The 21,914-nt window shown below is 37.5% G+C and overlaps 1 protein-coding gene across 6 annotated transcripts in view; it reads left to right on the top strand.

Moving 5' to 3' along the window:
* Positions 1-21,914, top strand: part of arhgef12a (Rho guanine nucleotide exchange factor (GEF) 12a) — a 60,632-nt gene that overhangs the window by 16,841 nt on the left and 21,877 nt on the right. For 5 of the 6 annotated variants that reach the window (XM_032545162.1, XM_032545161.1, XM_032545160.1 and 2 more), the window contains 4 exons: positions 11,078-11,098; positions 13,294-13,385; positions 17,204-17,269; positions 21,220-21,318. In XM_032545162.1, coding sequence (XP_032401053.1) covers positions 11,078-11,098; positions 13,294-13,385; positions 17,204-17,269; positions 21,220-21,318 — 278 coding nt within the window. The remainder of the gene's footprint in view (positions 1-11,077; positions 11,099-13,293; positions 13,386-17,203; positions 17,270-21,219; positions 21,319-21,914) is intronic. The other variant, XM_032545164.1, reaches the window with a different exon arrangement.

The following is a 21,914-nucleotide window of genomic DNA, read 5'->3' as shown; positions in this document are numbered from 1 at the left end:
GTGTGAAAAAGATGTCTCATGCTCCCTGAACCACTCTTTCACAATGTGAGCCCGATGAATCCTGGCATTGTCATCTTGGAATATGCCCGTTCCATTTGGGAAGACAAAATCCATTGATGGAATAACCTGGTCATTCAGTATATTCAGGTAGTCAGCTGACCTCATTCTTTGGGCACACAATGTTGCTGAACCTAGACCTGACCAACTGCAGCAACCCCAGATCATAGCACTGCCCCCACAGGCTTGTACAGTAGGCACTAGGCATGATGGGTGCATCACTTCACCTGCCTCTCTTCTTACCCTGATGCGCCCATCACTCTGGAACAGGGTAAATCTGGACTCATCAGACCACATGACCCTCTTCCATTCCTCCAGAGTCCAATCTTTATGCTCCCTAGCAAACTGAAGCCTTTTTTTCTGGTTAGCCTTACTGATTAGAGGTTTTCTTACGGCTACACAGCTGTTCAATCCCAACCCCTTGAGTTCCCTTCGCATTGTGCGTGTGGAAATGCTTTTGCGTTCACAATTAAACATACTCCTGAGTTCTGCTGTTGTTTTTCTTCGATTTGATTTGACCAAACGTTTAAGTAATCGCCGATCACGATCATTCAGGATTTTTTTCCGACCACATTTCTTCCTGGAAGACGATGGTTCCCCACCATCCTTCCAGTTTTTAATGATGCGTTGGACAGTTCTTAACCCAATTCTAGTAGTTTCTGCAATCTCCTTAGATGTTTTCTCTGCCAATGATTTGACCCTTCTTAAACAGACTAACGTCTTTTCCACGACCACAGGATGTGTCTTTTGCCATGGTTGTTTAAGAAATGAGGAGTTACTCATTGCATCAGCTGGGGTTAAATAACTTGTTGCCAACTGAAAGATAATCGCCTATTCAGTACTTATCCAATAGGAGGCTTGTACCTATTTGCTTAGTTAAATCCAGGTGGCGACTTTTTTTTTGGCCAGGCAGTGTACATATATTTATATATACATACATATATATAGTTTTAATTTAGAACTCTACAGTATATTGAATGGCAAAAAAAAAATCACAAAGGACTGCTAGCAAACCCGGTCCGGGGGAGAGCCTGGAAGTGCCAGCTGCAAACCCTACATCCGAGAATATCTAGGGCGGCGGGAAGACAGGGTTTGAGAAATCACATGACCTCTGCGGGCACCGCTGCTGCGGCCAGGAGACAATGTTGGAAAAAATGTGGCATGAATTAATACTCGGTATTTGTATAATTTGCTTCCCAGTTGAATAGGTCAACGTATTGGTCTGAGTGAGTTGTTCTTTATTGGCTGAGGTGTTGGAGCTCATGGAGAGTGGTGGGAAGTGGTAGTGAAGAAAGAAAAGCATCCAGAAAATAGTTAATTATAGTTAATATTATCATAATTTTCAAAAGTAGTATTTTCATTCAAGCTACAAGTTTGTTTTCTGATAGGAAATGTCTGAAGTATCTGTCAAAAGATAAAAAGGCAACTTACAAGGTGTATTTTTTTATAAGAGAAAACCTCTATATTTATTTACATTTTAACTTAAAATGGCTTGACAAAAATATTTACCAGTTTCTAATTGCTGCTGTCTGTAAAAGACAAGTCCCCTGAAATGGTTACTGAACAATGTTAATTATGGGTTAGCTGTACACATTCTGTTCTTAGATGATCAATTTGTTGGACATTTGATAGCAAGATGTTGTTCTGGAGATAGAAGATGGAGTTTGCAGGTGGCTTGGACTACTGTGATTGCAGAGCTTCCCCCAGTGTATTATAGGCCTGGCGGCCCACCATGCTTTACGAGCCCCACCGCCAGGCTAAGCCTTTCTTGTTTATGTTTTTAGGAAAATAATAATAAAAAATTTAAAAAACGCTATTTTTTATATTTTTATATTTTAAGCAAAATTGCAAGCGTCTCTGTTGCTCTGAGCGTTTCACTGGCGGAGCAGATTTATTCTTAAAATATATGTTTATAGAAGATAGGTTTATAGTTTATGCATTTAAAGCTGGACCAATCACACCGCTGGCGCCTCTGCGCGTTGCCTCGTGCGCTGCAGCAGCTGGATGTCTTAAGTTTACCTCAGCACGGATCCTGTGCGCCTCCTTTCACTCAAACTGGACACAGGCTGACCTGTATGGATATTTACGTCAACCCCCTGTGAGGAATTATATTTCTTTCCAGAGAAATGATTTGCAGAGTGGTGCTTTCAGAGGTGCGTTGAGTGGTGAGAATGATTTATATTTGTGGACAAAGGATTTTGTGCGGCTTTTCCATCTCAACACGCTGCCCAGCACTCGGTTCTGTCTGTGCTGATAAAGTTAATGTATGTGTTCCCGGTTGGCCGGTGCGTTAGTGGTTTACGAACCAGCACTAACCTCATCATGCAGGTTCAGCCCGGTGAGGAGCTTTCGCGCTCGCCTCGTAGTCATGCATCATCCTGATTTTATATTATTTTATTATTATTTTTAGTATTATTTTTCTGGTTACGAAGCATCAAACCATATCAAATGCTTTGTCCACTTAGTCAGTCAGAGTTAATGTGCGTGGCTCCGCGAAGATTTGAGAAACTCATCCCATAAACTGAACTCAACAGGCACGAAATGGAAGAGCTACTAAAGCCACATTAGCACCATTGAATTAAATCTCCTGTTTGTTGCTCATCTCTGCGCAGTGCAGCAGATTTAACTCATCATGCAAGGCCGGTCCAAGGCTCCGTGAGGCCTTGAGCAGAATTTGACTTGGGGGGCCCCTCGTGCTGCTGAAAACATCAGCACCTCTAACAGTTTATCTGTTAGATTTAGTGAAATCTGGGAGAAGGAGAGTAGTTTAATTGGCCAACCTGAAAAGCAATAAGTTGTAATTGCAGTTTACTAGTTTGTATTTGTGGGCAAACAGAGCTCAAACTCAAAGACTAAACTCACAGCATCAGATTGTTGCTATAGTAACAAAACAATTTAACTATGAATATTGTTCTTTAAACTTTTACAAAGTGAACTTCCCAGCTCCTTAAAATTCTTTAACAATTTAAAATCTTTTAATTTCTGTATGCTGAAGCCATTAAATCAAATTTAGCAGCATTGATAATCTCAATAAACAAATGTTACATTTATGTATCTGTGGTCTGTGTTAAAATATTAGCATTTATGGTCCCTGAAGCCCTGGGGGCTTTATGGAGCTGCTGACTTAATTTGGATTAAACAAAAGTGCAAATAATTGATATTCATTTTAATTATGTTTTTTGATTTCTTGTTTTTAAGAGTAGTTGTGGGTTTAAATATCGTTTCACTGGTGATGTCTTCCCGTAACATATAATTACCCAGTAATATTTTTACTTTTCCTGTCTACTTAACATCGTTTAATACAAAAACACAGTGGACCTCCTCGGCACCCCGACCACCGGGCTTAGCAAGTTTTCTGGGGGGAAACCCTGGATGGCAAAGGTTGGGAAAGTCAATACAGCTTTTTCCTTTCATTAAATAACTTGTAGTTTAAACGGCCTTGTTGATGAAATGTTCTGTGCTGTACAAATAAACTTGATTGATGGTGCATTTTTCCAAGAATTATTGCTTGAAGTTTTTATTTTCTGGTAATCTAAGTGGCATTCCCAAAAGTGCATTTGCTGCAGGTTTTTTCTCTTCATCCTTTTTTTGGCTAAATAATAATAGTCGAGTTACACAGCATAACATCCATCATGTAGATAATGAACATAATGATATAACAATGCAAAATTAGTTTTGTTTCCTTTTCAGGTTGTATAATCACTAATCAGTTGCCATGTACTGTGGTTCAACCTGGAATATGTAGATTCTGTTTTGAAGTCCTGGAAAGTTTGTTTTGAGTGACTGAAGTTAGCCAACTGAGGATTAGCACAGACAAGCAGACACTAAGTTAAGCTTTATATCATAACATTATCCCAGTCCTCTCAGATTGTAGCCAGGGCCTAAACATTACTAACAAGGACATGCAAAGCGTATGAACAGGGATCGAGAGTTCATTTATAGTACGGCAGAATTTGAAATGGCAACGTTCTAACTGTGAAGTAATAGAGATAACAAAATAAAAATGAAAATCTTTAACTATACAATTAAATATATTAATTACTTTCTAATAGGTATAAAGCCCACAGGTATTTCATATACAATTCATTTACTAAGAAGCTACAAAATCTGTATGATGACATTAATGAAAAATGAAAGAGGATTTCAATACAAGTCACCTGTGCATCTTACCAAGATAGGGGACCGTCACAATTACCTCTTGTGCAAATCTGCTTCCTTGAATTATTTCTCTTTTTGTCGGTTACAAATTAATAACTAAAGAGGAACTTTTGTTTAGTCCAAAACCTACTGGGAATTAAAAATAGTGCATATTTAAAGTAAAACATAGATCAACCGAGGTTCTGATTTTGCATTGTAGTAAAGCACTGTTTCACGATTTATTATTTTTTTTGTTTTCTGTCCCAACTATAATCAACTATGTTTCAAAATATACAATGCCAAGAATTGTTCAAATCTGGACTGGGTTATGCTGGAATAAATAAGCTCAATGAAACATTTGGTTTGTTTTTTAAAGAAAATTGGAGTTTGCTTAAGTTCTCTCAGTGACCCATGAACTCAAGCAAAATGAGTTGGACAAAACTAAGTTTTGATGTGGCAAATCAGACTAGGGTTTTTATCTAACAATGTATGTGGCATTACCTTAGAACTGTAAAACACACGATGTAGATTAATTAAATGCAGCGTTTTTTAATATGATTTTTTTGCTTAGAGCTAATGATATCATATTTAAGTTTGGAATATCACATCAGACAAAAACAACCTTTTAAGTACAGAAATGAGAAGTATGTATAATACTTTCTTAAATGTTTTTTTTTTTTCTTTCAAAACGTACTTTTAATCTGTCAAACGAGCCTCATCGGAGTGCATAGTCTATCTACTAAATATGGCTGTATAGGTACAGTTTTTTAACTAGATTTTACTAGTGAGCAATGTGCAGCCTAATTCACATATGGTGTTCTCTGTGGCAACAGATGGCCTACATTTTTTGTTCATTTGAGTTGTTGCTGTAATGTACCAGCTGAGCAAACTTTCACTTCCTTTGCACGTGTATGGCAAACTTCATTCAGTAAAATTGACACTGCTCTAGAATAGCTTGAACGGGTGGCATGCTCACAGATGTCTGAATTAGTTTCCAGTTCAAACATCACATTTGCCTTTAATATAAATTAACATGCACAGTGGGAACTGTCTTGGCTCTACAGCAGAAGCAGACATCTATAGTTTCCCTTGTTTCCTCTGACGGGGGTACAGCCAATCAGCACCAAGGAAAATCAATGGCGCTTCAACAGCGTTTCAAGTAGCACTGCACAGTGGTATTTCAGCTTCCTTACCTGCATTTTCTTTACAATATTTGGATATGCTCTACTGAAAAAATCTGCAAAAAAAATTATAGTAGATTTTCTGTGAATAATTTAGAGTTACTTTCCATGAAAAAAATCTACAAATAGGTGACTCTGTGAATACTTAACCACGATTAGGTGGAGGTAGGCTGTGTTAATACATGAACTCCTATGCAAAGGATGCAGAGTATTTAGTTATGCTGCCAACATTTCCTTTTGGTTGTTTTGTGTATTTTGTCTGAATTTCTAAAAATAAAAACATATGTATTGTCTCTATCATCTCTAAGTATACCTGATTAGTAGAATAAATTTCCAATACTTAAAGTATGAAATAGACCGTATGCTTGTCATTGCCCTTTAAAGATGAATATAACAAGTCATTTTTTTTCTCCATTATATGTCTGCAAGATACATCAGTACATCAAATGACCTACTTTAAGGGGGATCAGTGTTTCCCAAACACAGAAGATGCAGTGCAGGTGGATGTGGCTCGATGTGCAGCTGGCGTCCCATCTTCTGTTCTCTGAGTGCTCCTGTGTACTGCTGCTTGGCTCATTGATTGGTTAAGGTGTGCTTATGATTGTGCTGCAAAGATTCTGCATCATATAACCTGATGGATGTTTTTTTTTTTTTTTTTTTTTAAATAGGCTACTGTTTTCTAATGGCCTTCGATCAAGGTTCCCATCAACCAGTGCATCAGGTTTCTTCACTATGACATGCTCAAAGATGAATGATTTTTCTTTCTTGCATTATAGGACGTGGCTTGGAACAGCAGTTTAGACCAAGCAGATTTAGCCTTACTGGAGACCAGTGCAAGACCAGACTTGGTTATTGATCTACATGGTACATTTTTTAGATGCAATTTTTACTATAATTAATTTAAACATAAGACTGTTGTTCTTGTTATCTAGATTTTCTACAGTTTTGTATTAATTTTGGCCAGGGTTTAGCCAGTACCTTAATCCAGATATATTGTGCAGATATTTATGTAAACTGTAAAAAAAAAAAAAAAGCCTTTTTTTTCCCAATGTCAGGTTTCACTATCTATAGTTGTAGGTCAGAAGGATAACTAAAGTTTTTTGTATTTGGTAAATGCCAGAATAATAAGAGGTTTTTTTTGTTTGTTTGTTTTAAGATTTTGTTATTACATTGCATTTGATATATTTCCCTTTTCTACTTTATAACTTGGGGCAAACATTTTGGTTCTCCTGTCATAAGCTTCTCTCAGCGGTCTGCTTGGATTTAGTCCCATTCATTCTGACAGGTCCGGTGTTGAATCAGGTTTGTAGGCCACCTTGTTCAGATACCGTTTCATCTCAACATTTTTATGGAATTAAGACACTTTGAATTTCAGCCTCTTTGTAGCTAATTTGTTTTGTATTTCTAGAATTATTGTCTATTTGGAAAAAAAAACTTTCTGCCTAAGCTTGAACTTCCTGCCAGATGTCTAGAGATGTTGGTTCAATGTTGCCACATAATGTTATTTGCTCATGATGCCATCTAATTTGTGTACCAGTCTACCCTCTAGCAAAACATCATCACAGCAAATACTTCACATTTTAAATTGTGTTGTTAAGCTTGTAAGATTCTTTCCTTTTCCTCCAAATGTAACTATGATCATTATGGCCAAATATTTCAGCTTCGGTTCTATAAGAAAACCGGACATCTGTTCAAAAATTGGTTCTCCCAGTTAGTTTTACAAAAGAGAATTTTGTTTTCTGTGTTGCTTCTGAAGTGATGGTTTCTTCCATTCTGAGCAGCTTTTCAGCTCATGTTGTTACAGGGTTTCTATCACTGTTGATCATAATGCTGTCTTTCCAGCTTCAGCCAGAACATTCGGGTATTTTGCTTTGGTTCTACAGTTGATACACATATTTTCCTCTGAAATGTGTATATCGTTAGAATAAATAGCTTTTTTTTTTCCTTCTGTAGAGTGTGATCACTGGGCATTCCGATGGTGTCTATACTTGTGTACAATTGCTTGCCTAGATGGCTACATCAGATATCTGGATAAGGAAAAACAATCCACAATTCTCTTTCTGATAGCGTAGCTGATTTCTTCTTATTTTTTCATGATTTCACACAAGGTAGCACCGTGTTTGAGGTGTTTCCTTAAGACATCCACATGTATACCTCAAGGTAATTCCTTTATTATTCAATCTATTAAAAGCTTGCATAACTGTAACATTCTGATCGGGGTATAGTCATTCAGTGTTTGAGTAGATTATTCCTAATAGAACATGACATAAAGCAGGAAAACATAAACCTTTGACGTAACGTCAGACAGTGAGGAAAAGGGAGATTCTTTTTGTCTCTTTGTATGGCGTATGTAAACATCTGATTTCAAATTTATTTGGCAGTTTGATAGACAAATGCAAAGACAGCATGTAGAAAACCAGGTAAAGACAGTATGCAGAGAATTTCAGAGCTCAATTTTACTAGCTACCATTTCTAGTTGTCCCACACTAAGTCTTTCCTAAACCAACAGAGTCACAGTTTCTGTGATTAATCTTGGGTTTTCCCCAGGAAACGCTTGTTAAAACATCATTTATAAAACACATCTTATTTGGGTGCATTTTGTATTTGTCTGTTTTTAATAAATATATTATAGAAAGGCTGATGTCTCACCTAGCTTGCATGTCAGTCATTGTTCCTTTGTGATCAACTAAGTACAGCATCTGCTGACTCAGTTTTACCGTCTCTGAACTTTTGCATTCACATGTAAAGTTTCAGTATGCATGTGTGTGTGTGTTTATGTGCTGACTTTTCCATCTTTCCAACTCAGAGGTTTCTTAGGGAGGGGACTACTTAAAGCTGTTTTTTTTTCTCCTCTGCTTGAAGCTCTGGAACTTATTACAGTCTGAGGCATTTTCATAAACAGGCCATTCAGCTGCCTCTGCATGGCTCTGAATGAGACTCAGTGTCACAAGGAGAAAGAGAGTTAATGTGGGCTGGTTAGTCGCAAGACCTCCCCATTATGGAAGCCTGCATTTGTAGGACCATTTTGTGCTATATTAGTAGGGTTTTCAATTTTAAAAGATTGCAATGCAATTGCCACTGAATGTTTTCTGTGAACCCTTATAGGTACTTGGACAAGCTATTTCGCGTGGCATATAACATGTATATGATCTAAATGCCACTATTAATTAAGAGCATCTGAATGGACACTATTTGGCCATTATAATACATTTTTAACAATGGTTTTATGCTTCCTGATTCTTCAGGGTAAAAAGTAGTAAAAGTGAGTCTAAACTGCACCTTGTGGTTTCTGTTTTCCAAAACAACTTTTAAGTTTTTTGTGATTTGTAAATGAAACAACTTAACATGTCACCAGGGACTGCACACAGGCCATAACTCAGTACATTACCCCATGAATTCACACATAAGAGTGCTGTCATGAATTGGTTACAGTGGCTTAGTGATATAATCGTAGTGCTATGGTCTGAAGCTGGACTGTTTTAATCCCTTCCAGTGGTCTCTGACATTCTGCTAGGACGTACATATGTTGAACACTAGAGTAACATAAGCAGCTGAACTATTAAATGACCACCACTTGATTAATTAAATCAGGTGGTGAAGGGGGACAGGCTTTGTATAAACACTAAAATACTGCGGGACCCCACAATCAAGAAAACCTTTATTTCTTATGGAATCCTGCAAACTGGAGGTGCGTTATATCAGACAAAAAAATATTTAATTTCGAGTCTATTTTTAAAAGCTGATGATAGCATTGATGATGTTTTATCCGCATTTTTCTGGCACTTCTGGCATTAAATATGTTCCCAACACCCCTCTAGAGCTTAAGCATCTCAGCCACTAATAATTTACTTCAGTCGAGGGGATTAAGGGCAATGAGTGTGCGTCCAACTGTTCAAATATATTAGCAATATCCAGGGAGCTTAAAAACCTGACACTTGAATATAGTATCCTACCAGATTTTGTCCAAGCAATCTTTTCAAAATGCAATATTTCACACCCTGATATTGCGCTGATTGTTACTAGAGATGCGAATCTTTCTGTGTGTAGCGATTCAGTTCCAGTTTTAGGGTCATGATTCGATTCATAAACAATTTTTAATTCAGAAATCAGTTTTATATCGGTTTATATTTAATCAAAAATAGTTTTGTGCATAAAATTTTGTAACTTAAACTACCAGTATTAGATTTGCTTAGATGCCTGGCTTTTTAAAAATAAAATATCAAAGAATTATTCAAAATATATTTTTTACAAAAAATTAAGCAGACTAAAATTGATTTTTGAGTATTTTGATTGATTGATTTAGAATTGCCAGCACTATGAATTGCAATTCTCCTTAGAAACTTTTTTTTCTGGATCTCTAAATGTAACTCAGTGTAACTCAGTGTATGTGCTGTATTTTGCAGCTGTACCACTCTACTGGTTTACTTGGGGAAAAACCTTTACCAACGAGTCAAATCAGATTACCAGGGTATAAATGTATCCCAGAAAACAGCCCTTGTGGTAGGAAGCCAGTAAGTAACACTGAACCGTGGGAGAGGTGTTCTGATTGGAAGCTTGTGGACCTTCCCCACTGGTGGAAGTAGGAGTGGGCGATATGGACTTCAAGGTTTATCACAATATCTTGTGGTACTACTGTGACAACAAAAGTGAAAATAAGAACTATTTATTACTACTTTTGTGGGTAACTTCATGACTGTGACTGCATAGCAAAACATTCCTAGGGCCACAAACACAAATACTGCTCTTGCTCTTTATGTGCTTCTTCAGGACATCAGTCACATAAAGAAGTATGATTTGTATCGTTAAAGTGCACACACTAACTGCATGTAATAATTTTTTTTTCCAAAATTGTTATTTATTTATACTCACATTGAACAAACAGTGAAAACAATAAACTAGCAATCCCTGCAATAAGGGTAGCTTTGAGGGATTTTACACACCATTAATTAGAATTTATCATGATAACATTAAATCAAAATTCTTATGGTGACAAGAAATGGTAAATGATAAATTATAACAATAAATGCCCATCCTTAGGTTAACGATATTAACCCTTCTGTTTGCTAGCTCCCAGTTTAAGGTTCACAAGATTTACACGCATGTTAAAAACCACAATTTTACAGTGTCTAGATATACATTAATCAGATAACAGTGGAAATAATAGCACAGACTTCAGTGTTTGTGGTGGCTGAGAGTAAAGATTCTTGTCAAAGTAAGTGTTAAGGAATTGTAAACAGTAACTATTTTTTATATTTATGTTGCAAGATGCAGATTAAAACAACTTGGCTCCTTTATTGTCATAATGAATAATTCATAAAAAATTATTGAATGCTGCTGGATAATAATTTCTTATTTGCCATTTCCTCAAAAGTTATTTTTTTTCTTTTTTTTTTTTTTTTTTTTACAAACGTGCCATCTATAAAATCCCTAACCCTAAAGTTGTCGTGTCTTTAAGGAATTAAACTCCCAACAGCTGCACACAAAGCAAAAATCTGAAAGGCAGAGCAGATTTGACCTGGAAAAGGTTTTAATCCGCAGCTCAAGAACTCTGGTGTTTGATGAGGATTATCATGTTTACCACTGTACGAGTCTCAGTAAATGTTGATACCGTCTTGTTTTTCATCCTGAACATCAGCATAATTAACTCATTTGTGTGTTGAAGTTTCATAAATATTCTGATTATTGGTGTCTTTATTTTGCAGGTTTACCAAGAAAGCGATCAGGTAAGACTTTTCTTAATAAATCGTGTTGTCAAGGCTTTCATAATTTTTAATTGGGTTGTCCTGCTGTAGCTTTCATACACAGGTTTAGATTAAAGTTGTACTTGTCTTGCTGTGTTGCAACATAGAAGCCTTTAACATTTGGACCAAACATACCCTGCCAGCCCCCGCTCATTCATGAACACATACACACTAAGCGCAGGACAAAGGGCTTCCTTTTCTATGAGCAGCCCATGACTGCCTTCCACTGCGAACCAAACAGTGGCCTTTTTTACTGTTGGGGCCAGCATAGGCAGAAGCGGCCATACATAGCCTCCTCATAGGTTCAAGCAGGAGTTATGTCCTGTGGCATCTCCGCCGAGGAGTGTGTGTTATGTGGCACTCGTCTCTGGGCACTCAGCAGAGCTGCTCCACATCCTCTCTGACTGTCACATTATACATTGGACACACTCAGACTGATTCATTCACTGCCAGGTCTTTGAGTAACACCATTCTCAGCGCTGAAATAAACCAGCATTATTCACATTATTCGCTCGCCTGAATTTTGTGCTTATCAGCACATTAGCCACTGAACTTTTTCACATTTTACAGCCACAAACTTTGGTTTATCTAATTAGGATTTAATGTGATAGAGCAACACATGGTTAGTGTCGAATTCAGTGAAAATGACAAATGGTTTACACACATTTTTTACAAATAAGAGATTGAAAGGCTGCACAGTGGCGCAGTTGGTAGCACTGTTGCCTTGCAGCAAGAAGGTCCTGGGTTCGATTCCCGGCCGGGGTCTTTCTGCATGGAGTTTGCATGTTCTCCCTGTGCATGCGTGGGTTCTCTCCGGGTACTCCGGCTTCCTCCCACAGTCCAAAAACATGACTGTTAGGTTAATTGGTCTATCTAAATTCTCCCTAGGGGTGTGTGTGTGTGTGTGCATGGTTGTTTGTCCTGTATGTCTTTGTGTTGCCCTGCGACAGACTGGCGACCTGTCCAGGGTGTACCCCGCCTCCCGCCTGGAACGTAGCTGGAGATAGGCACCAGCAACCCTCCCGACCCCATTAGGGACAAGGGTGAACAGAAAATGGATGGATGGATGGATGGAAGAGATTGAAAATTGTGGTGTGCCTATGTTTATAACCTCAATGTATACTTTACAACCTTTTCTTGCAAATACAGCTGCAAATCATTTTGGGTATATCTCTGTCAATCTTTCATATCTAGAGTATGAAGTCTTTGCCCATTTTTATCAGAACAGATATTGCTCAGTCAGACTGGGTGGAAAGTTTCTGTAAGAACTGTCTTTGAGGTCTTGCTGCATATTTTCAGTTGTATATAGTCTGGACTTTGAATGGACATTTTGGTCTAGACCATGCTACTGTAGCGCTTCCTCTGTTTAAGGTTGCATCCTACTCCCACTGAAAAGGCCTTTTTAGCTTTTAACCCGTAAATGCTTTGCATTTAGTTCACATATCTTACCCATTGATTCTGACAAGCTTTGCTAGTCCTGCTGAAAACAAGCAGCATAATTCACCATGTTTCAGTCTGTTTTTTTTCAGACTGATTTCCAGCTTTTCTGATTAATTCTCTTTCTTCAGCCTGTAACGTTAGCTGGAAAGCCATGTTAGTGTGTTTCGATTGGTACCATGCTCTTTTTCATTTTCAGATAATGCACTGATAAATGCTCCGTGAGATATTTGAAGTAGCCTAACCCTGCTGTAAACTTCTCAACAATTTTCTCACTGCCATTTCTGCTGTGGCCCTTAGTCTTCATGATGCCACATAAATGTGCACTAATGTTCTCTAACAACTTCTGCCTCCACAAGACAGACAGATTTATGCATGGATAGACTATTTAATTTTGGGATTTCTTAAAACAGTTGATTGTGTTTGATTTTATTTAGGAGTGTCAGGTCAGTTGGGTCTGGAATGCAAATATACACCAACATTTTTCTTTGTTTTTGTGCAAGAGGTTACAAAAACCTTGTATCATGTTTAGTGTTATGCACTTTTTTATGTTGATCACATAAAATTATTAAGATTAACATTAATGTTTGTGGTTTCAATGGTTTCACAAATGTGGGAGAGTTTAAGAAATGGGTAGTACAAGAAGTAAATACCTCCACAAGACAATCTATTATTTTGAAACTTTTTTTGTTTACAACCGTTGGTTGAGGCTTATCTCATTTATGTTCTTCTTTCTTTAGAACCAGCAGCATTCTCAGTAAGGACCATCCCCCAGACAAGAAACCCAAAAGTGACAAAGCTTCACTTCCCTCCAATGAGTTTGACCCTACAGGTAACTTCCCATTCTCATTCTCAGGGACATCCTTTCTTTCTGTTTTTCATGTTTACTCTTCTGCAGTCTTTGTTCTTGTGGCCACTGCTGAATGTTCCTCCCACTCTTTGTTCTTTCTAACACACACAAGACTGCCAAGCAAAATACTTGTTGTTAATCATTTACCAGAAAGCGTGTTGGAAGGGTAAAACATAGTATATGTTATATTCCTTTTGCATAATGAAGAGAAAAAATAATATATATATGTGTGTATATTTTGCTGAAATAGATTATAATATTTTCCCTTTTTTATATTAGTACTTGCATTATTTAATTATGACTATACATTAAGTTTGGAGACTTCACAAAATGTTCATGTGAACAAAGAAATAACCTCCAGTGCAATTCCTTTTCTATTCAAGAAAACAATATCTGTTGACTAAGTCATCAGTAATGAGAAAAACAATATGTAATGTAGTGCACTGAAAAAAGTATATAATTGTAGTGGTTGACACTGTCTGCTGACTAATGTCTCACTTTCCTTGAGTGACACTCATGAGGTATTTGCAATTTACTCAACTGGTTTTGCACCAATCCCTCAACAGATGACTGGAGTTGGATGGTTTTCTGCTCGGTTGGACCAACTACTATCAAAAAATGTATACTTTTGCTTAGGTTATTGAATAGTAATGAAATAACTTTTCAGAAATCAAAACTGATTTTTTTCTGACCACAATAAACCATCAGAATCAGGACAAAGAGAAGAGACATAAAAATACCCACAAAAAATGGCTACAGCTTTGTTGATGTGATGACATTTGTAATACCCTCTTTAAAAAAAAGATGTATGTGTGACTTTGGATTTGGACAAATACAAATATTGCAGATGCATGCAGTTGAAAAGACTTATCACATCTGATTGGAATTCAGTATTTTTTGTCCTGAAATATGGAGGACATTGCAGCAAAAACTCTGTTCACAGGTCGACTTGTGAAAGGACATTTTTGCAACCTTATTGAGGAACTGTTGTGTGAAAAGGCTCTGTGAACTGGAACTTTATTTCACTTTACAGTTATACCACTCCTTGCTTAATCTAAGGCTGCATACTGTTCTATGGTTTGCAAAATCTTTACCTGCTTTATTTTTAAATAAAGTATTAAGGAGGTGTGGCAATAAGCTGCTTACTATTGACACAAATGTAGTTAACAATCTGCTCACATTGTTCGGACTTGGTTTTATCTCAGGCATTTACACAGAAACTGACTACTACATTCTCTTTCGTAGTGTTTAATAAAAAGCATGACAGTAAAAAGAGGTTGTAGACGAAGTGTGTACTTCCAGTCATCCTCCTCATTGGGAAGTTTCTTGCACTACCTCTAAAACTGGTTGCCAAATAAGACATTGACCACCGTCTGGAGCCATGAATTGGCAACTACACGTAGCCTAAGCCTTTGCATGTTTGGTGTGAGCTGAAATGATCATCTGGATGGAATGACTAAACCTTTAAAGCTTTTATTAAAGGTCTTGAATATTGTGACTAGTACTGTCTTTTTCAACAGATAGTACAGGAGTATTTTGCAGTTGCTGTTGTATGTGCCGTGTCAGACTTCTCAATTTTACACTGGTCAATACTACATTGCGAAGAAAAATGTTTTCCCTTTATTCTGTCTACTCCTAAACATTTCAGCTCAACAGACAGTTTTTTGTTTGTTTGTTTGAGACAAAGATTGACAGAGTAAAATACAATTTTCAGATGATGATTAAATTTCTTAGGGGAAAAGTAATCCAGAACAACCATGCCCATCTTTTTAGATAATGAATTAACTCTCATTAAACATACTTTTTGAAACACACAAAGGCCTGATTACAAACAAAATAATAAAAACATCTAATATGACCTGTCTGGCGATCTTCAAAAGTAACACATCTTGTCCTAATTTGAAGAAATTCAAAAACAGAGGAGAGCTTGTCAATGAATCAGCCTGGAAAGAGTTACAAAGCCATTTCTAAGGCTTCCGGACTCTAACAAACTGCAGTTTGACATGTCTGAACACGGGCTGGACTCCTCCTGACTGGGCCGAGAGGCGTGCGGAAAAAATATAAAGCCTCCCTGAGTCTGCTGTGGGATTCGAACAAACCACAGTGAGAGCCATTTTCCACAAATAGAGAAAACATGGAACGGTGGTGAATCTTGCCAGGAGTTTGCCAGCCTACTGAAATGAGACCAAGAGCGCAACAACTAGTAATACAGGAAGTCACAAAGAACCCAGAAGAACTTTTAAAGCACTGCAGAAAATCACTTGTCTCTGTTCAGGTTTTGTACAAAATTGGATACAAGATTGTATCCATATAGATCCAAGGCCAGACCATGCAGGCTTCAGTCGTGAAGTAGCTACAGAGAACATTCTGAAAGACACTGTCTAGGCATCAGTGTGCCATTTTAAGCACAAGCATCATTATATTATGCATCAGAAAGTTGATCTGAAACACATCAGTATGTCCACTTCTGAGTGGCTATCCCACTGTGGTGGTGTGCTATGACCTTAAACATCTAACCATGCTTGAAAACTCTCAGTTGTGGCTGAATTACATTACTTTTGCTAATAAGATTGGGCCAAAATTCCTCCTTGTCATGTGAAAGACTCTTTGCCAGTTATCACAAACACTTCATGTCAGTTGTTTCTATCCAAGGATGACACTACTATTTATTAGGTTTAGGGGGCAATTACTTGTTCACATCAGTTCAGGTTTGTCTCTTAGTGAATAAGATCATCAGTGTATAACTGTCTGTTGTACTTATTCAAATGAGTTAATTTTAGTTTTAGTTTGATGAACTGAAAGATTTTAGCATGACAAAAAAGCAGAAGAAATCTGTTAGGGAAATCTGCTTTTCATTACACTATGCATGAAGGACACAGAAAGCCTCTCCATCTCTTCCTCAGTTCAATCTCAGACCTTTGCAGGGTGAGATTGTTGAGGTCCCAAAACCAGTCCTGTGCAATATTGTGACTTTTCCCTCAGGTCTTGTTATCAATCGGGGCGGAACGACAAAGGATCTGATTAAGGCTTCTGTATTCAAAACAAAACAGAAAATCCTCTGCAGCACATGGTGGCTTATCTCTGTGTCATGCAGCCATACAAACAGGACTGTTTTTCTTTCTCAACAGTTACACAAGATGTGCTCTTCACCACATGTTGTTTTGTGTCACTGCAAATACATTTATGTGATTTTCAGTGGCAGTTACCGCCACGTCTGAAATGACCACCACAGACAGGGAGGATAGAGGCTATATTTATTTGAAATTTACATCAACTTGTTCCCCTTTATCTAAAAAAAAAAAACAACCACTTTTGAATTCATTGTACATTTTAGCATGTTTGCATGCTGTAGGTTTGTGCTTGTCTATGTGTTATGTGCATGTTGCATGAACTGTTCTCTTGATTTCAGCTGATTTATCACAATTTTTAAATGGCTTGGATATGTAGTAAAGGGCAGCAGATAGGATACAACATCACACAGATGTGGCCTCCTATGATTTATATCTTCAAATTTAAAATCCTTCATTGGCTGTGGTCTTTTCTCCAAACTAATGACTTTCATTTAACCCCTTAACTGTCACGAGAACACCGATGTCCTCACCCATTGACTAACATGTAAGTCAATGGGTGACAGTCGAGGGGTGCTGCCCTTTTGTTCATTTAGTTTTTCTTCTCCCATGATTGTTTCTTCCTCATGATTTTCTCTTTCCTGTTTTGTGTTTCCTTTTCATGTGTTGGTTGTCGTTTATTTTTGTTTACGTGTTTGTGTGCTGCTGGCTTCTGGTGGGGGCTGTGAGCAGAAGCTCTGGTGGTGGAGAAGAGTGGCAACAACAGTGTGCTTGCAGAGGGAAAGCCTGAATCCTGTGGTAAGACGTTTCATGGTGCAATCGCCGGCGTGACATTATTAATGTCCCAGTGTGAAGTTGCCGATAGAAAATAACGAATGGCCAGGCTAAAATGTCAATTTCAGCCTGCGTGATGCAAAGTCGGAGCTGGGCACCAAATCAAGGCATAAGCCAGAGAGATAAGTTACATAAGCATGCGATTTACAGACTTTGTAAGCAAAAATGTTGAGAATTATGCCACAGAGTGATTAATAAACATTTTATTGAAAGATATGCAGCTAAAATAATTTTATATTTGACCTATATGTCGTCTCCTAGGCATGGGAACGTGTAAGATTCTTCACACTCACAGCAGTAATGTCCATGGTATCTCAGTTCTTATTGAAGGGACTTTGAAACATTAGATTGGTTCAATGGAAGAACTGAGCAATTTTGAAATTGTGACTTTTAAAAACTTAGTAAACTGACCCATTCAATAACGTAGAATATTACAGGAATATCTCAGAAACGTTTAACTCTAAGTAAAACACATTATATAGATAAATTACACACAGAGGGATGTTTGATAGCCTTTATTTCTGGTATGTAGGATTTTCCACTTACAGGCAATGAATAGATCACATTTAAAATTTGAATATTTCATCAGACCAATAAAACTGGTGAACAGAATGATTGTAAATACTTCATTTTTAGTACAAGAGCCATGTCACTCTATGGATTCTGTATGTTTTTAATAGTTTAATCTTGGATAAGTTAAACCTATATTGAATATTTTACTAGAAATTGTTAATGCTTAGAAAAATAGGCTTTTTTACCAGCACCAAATTATATTGATGTTTTAAAATTTATCAGTTTTAATATTACTAAAGTTTTTTTTAATCATACCCTTCCTGTGGTTTAAAGTTCTTTCAGTGAAATGCTAGAGAAGATGACATCCTAATTAATTAAGCTAGCTATGAGCTTACTGGTGTTAAGCAGAACGGCAAAAAGATGTGATATTTTCCACAATAAGCAGTTAAAACTAATAAAATGTGTTCATTTTATTTTTTTGGTTTGGTCAGGTAAGAACTATCAAATGTTACAGCAAACATTGTTCCTACTATAATAATATATACTGCAATGTTTTATTTCTGGTTTGAATCACAAAATATTCAGTGAACCTAAAAGTCTTGTATTCTTTAGTCAAGTTGGTAACACCGTGAGATTCTCATATTGGCCCATGCCCAGTATAAAACTAAGCTCTCAGTTGGTGTGATGCCTCGTTTCCTGAATCCATGCTAACGGGGTCATTATGGAGCGCCGTCGTCCCTGCGGTGTCAGTGCTGCTGTAACTCTGGTCGGCTGCCCTCTCACGCCTGTCACATCAGTTGGGAGTTTGTTTCAACACTGCAATGGCCCACACAGTCAGTTAATTTGAGGTTTCTAATCAAATGACTCATAGCAATAGCCTAAAGTTATATAAAGCCCACTGACAGAACACATTGTTAAAGCTGCTGTCAGATAGAGCAATCTGCAATGGCGATGTTTCAGTTGCTTTCTAGAAAGCATGATCAAGATAACACATTCCTGTCATTATTAGGATAGCGTAGGTGTGTTTTGTCTGTTTTTATTTCTCCCTGTTCTTGCTTCAGTGATCATAATCAAACTCAGGGATTCATCGCAAACAAAAATAACGTAAGGGTTTCATTTGCCTCAGTTTTAGATATAAGGAAAAGTGTCTGAATTTTGTGAGCCGTCCTTTATTGATTTTGGTTCTTTTCCTTTGGCATTGTGATGCTGAAAGCACCTCGGCTGCATTAAAGGTCAGTTTATCCCTTAGAGCATAGGTGTCAAACGCCAGTCCTCAAGGGCCGCTGTCCTGCAGTTTTTAGATGTGCCACAGGTACTGGAGTGAAATGGCTTAATTACCTCCTCCTTGTGTAGATAAGTTCCCCAGAGCCTTGCTAATGACCTAATTATTCTATTCAGGTGTGGTACAGCAGAGGCACATCTAAAAGTTGCAGGACACCGGCCCTTGAGGACTGGAGTTTGACACCCCTGCCTTAGAGGATATTCCCATGTGTTTCAGTGAAGGGTGCCGATTACATATGAGTTGAACTTTTGAATAATGCATGAGCTCAGATGGTTTAACCTGAGCAGTAATTACAAGACCACTCTCAAATCCTTCACTGCCATTGTTCATGAGACCTGAAGATTTTGAAAATTTCAGCAAAAGAGAAAATCAGATCTAGAGGCAGATTCACACCAGCTCTATTCCCCAAACGGCTTTATCTGCTTCCCTGCCCTCCCATCTCCTCCCATCCTCCTGCTCTTTCAGATCTACCTAACCCTCTTTTCCACCAGCCACCCACCCCCCCCATACTGTGCCCTTATATGAGCTGCTGCCCCCTCCAATTTCCAACCCCCCATCTAACTCTTACTGGTGAACATCTTTATTGTTGTTGTTGAATTGACCATACATTTTTAGACATTACTGGAAGAAATAAGTTATTGTGCTTAACGTTTGCTTCTTAAAAGATATATGAAGGTTTGTTGTTTTAAGGATAAGTGCTTTATTTTGTATTTTAACAACTGTGTTCTCATTAGCTTTCTGGTTAGTCTGGCTCTTGTCATCCACACGAGATAAGCTCCTTTCACTGTGGTCAATAAACAAAGCAAGAAAAGAAAAACCTGTCAAGTAACGTTCCTATTTTGATCTTTCTGATCTCTGGATACAGTTCTTTGCAAAAGCGTTAAAACCCTTTGAACTTTGTGACATTCTTTTACTTACAGTCACAGACCTTATTATATTTAATGATTACTGACTTGACCAACACAAAGTACAATAATGCAAAGTGGAAAGAAAAATCTAAAATGTGTTATGTGCATTTATATGCCTCCTTCTTTACTGTGATATTCCTAAATAAAATCCAGTGCACCCAGTTGCTTTCAAGCACCATCCAGGTAAGAAAATAGGAACAGACCTTTAGCCAACGTAACCTCAGTATAACACAAACTGTTCTGTTAGTGAACAAACATCATCACTAAGACCCAAACAGTAATGACCTGAGACTGAGGCCAATGTTCACATTTCTGAAGGACGGTTACCTTAAACATACAGCCAAAGTTAAAATGCAATGATTTACATCAAACCATCTTTATGTGGCAGAATGTCCAAGTCAAAGCCCAGAACTAAATCTAAATGAAAACTTGTGTCAGTAATGTCAAAATATATCCCAGCTGACTGAGCCTTAGCTAATTTGCAAAGAAGAATTAGGAAAATGTCATGATCTACATGTTGACAAAGTTGATAAAAACAGAAACCAGAAGAATTGCAGGTGTAGCTAAAATTGCTTCTGCAAACTGAATACATGCATTCCAAACATGTCCGAATTTTATTTGTTTAAAAACATGATAAAACAGAAAATTATTTATTATTTTCTTTCAACTTATTCCATAATAAAACAATATTTTATGTTGGACTAAAACAAAACGTCACAAAAGTTAAGTGAGCTATTCCTATGTTACCATAACACATAAAGATTTATTTGCATCAAGCAATCTTTACTGTTTCCACTTCAAGATTCTTAATGTATGTTTTAACAGCAGCTGTTTAAAAGCATTACTCACATCTATCAACTTCATAGCTTCTGTCTCTTGACCATTGTGGCTACACAAATTTCCCTTTGAGACTGCTTTCAGTGTGACTAATGGCGTAGGAGGAACAAACAAAAATTCTGTTCTTTTTTTTTTTTTTACTTGCATGTAGGGATGTGAAACTCAAACAACATCAACTTTCCTTTTAGTTGAGCTTAAAATGTTAAAGTAAACTTTGGTCATTTCACTTTAAATTATGAACGAGAACACACAACTTGTAGTGTATTTCTCTGCCACAGTGTTTGTGTTTCTAACTTCAAAGTGCCATCTTTTATCTACTTCCTAGTCTTTATGTACTTACTGTATTGTGTTTTCTGTCCTGTCTCACTTTACAGGTCTGGTCCAGCGATGTGTGATCATTCAGAAAGATGAAAATGGCTTTGGGCTTACTGTCAGTGGTGACAACCCTGTGTTTGTGCAGCTGGTCAAAGAAGGTAATGTGGAGTGTAGCGCTTAAAAAAGTAGAAAAACCAGATGTTACAATGAAAACTCCTGGTCTGAACCATCACAGAAAAGATATATGCGCCTTTTTATGCCTAGACATCAGGTTCACAAAGCTTCTCGTGAACTTGTATAAAATATTGATACCTGGAATGATAGATGTGATTCTCGAAATGTATCTGATTCCACACTCAATGGGCAGTAAGCTATATTTTCTGCACAGTACTTTCAGTGTAGCTGCAGCTTCTTCTGTCTGGGTACTTGTAGTTCGTTACTGCAGTGCCTGTAGAGGGTGATGCAGTACTGTTGTCAGGTCTCTAAAAACATCACATGGGCTGTGTAGTTGTGGACAGAAAAAGAAGAAGAAGGAACTCTTTTGGGGCTTTTGTTGCATGGTCACCAATGCTTTTTGTAATATGTGCTCCTGTTTATTAGACAATACAGAACGCAGTCTTCCCAGGCCTATTTATAAAGATATATACTGTACATATGTAGAGTCGGTGTACTTGTGTTGAATATGTGTCTTCTAGGTTTCATGCTCTATGCGATACTGCCTTCGATTATTTACTGCGTTTTAATTGATCGTGTT

Source organism: Xiphophorus hellerii, chromosome 18 (assembly GCF_003331165.1).
Source record: "Xiphophorus hellerii strain 12219 chromosome 18, Xiphophorus_hellerii-4.1, whole genome shotgun sequence".
Classification (NCBI taxonomy): Eukaryota; Metazoa; Chordata; class Actinopteri; order Cyprinodontiformes; family Poeciliidae; genus Xiphophorus; species Xiphophorus hellerii.
This window is presented reverse-complemented; position numbering and strand designations above follow the sequence as displayed.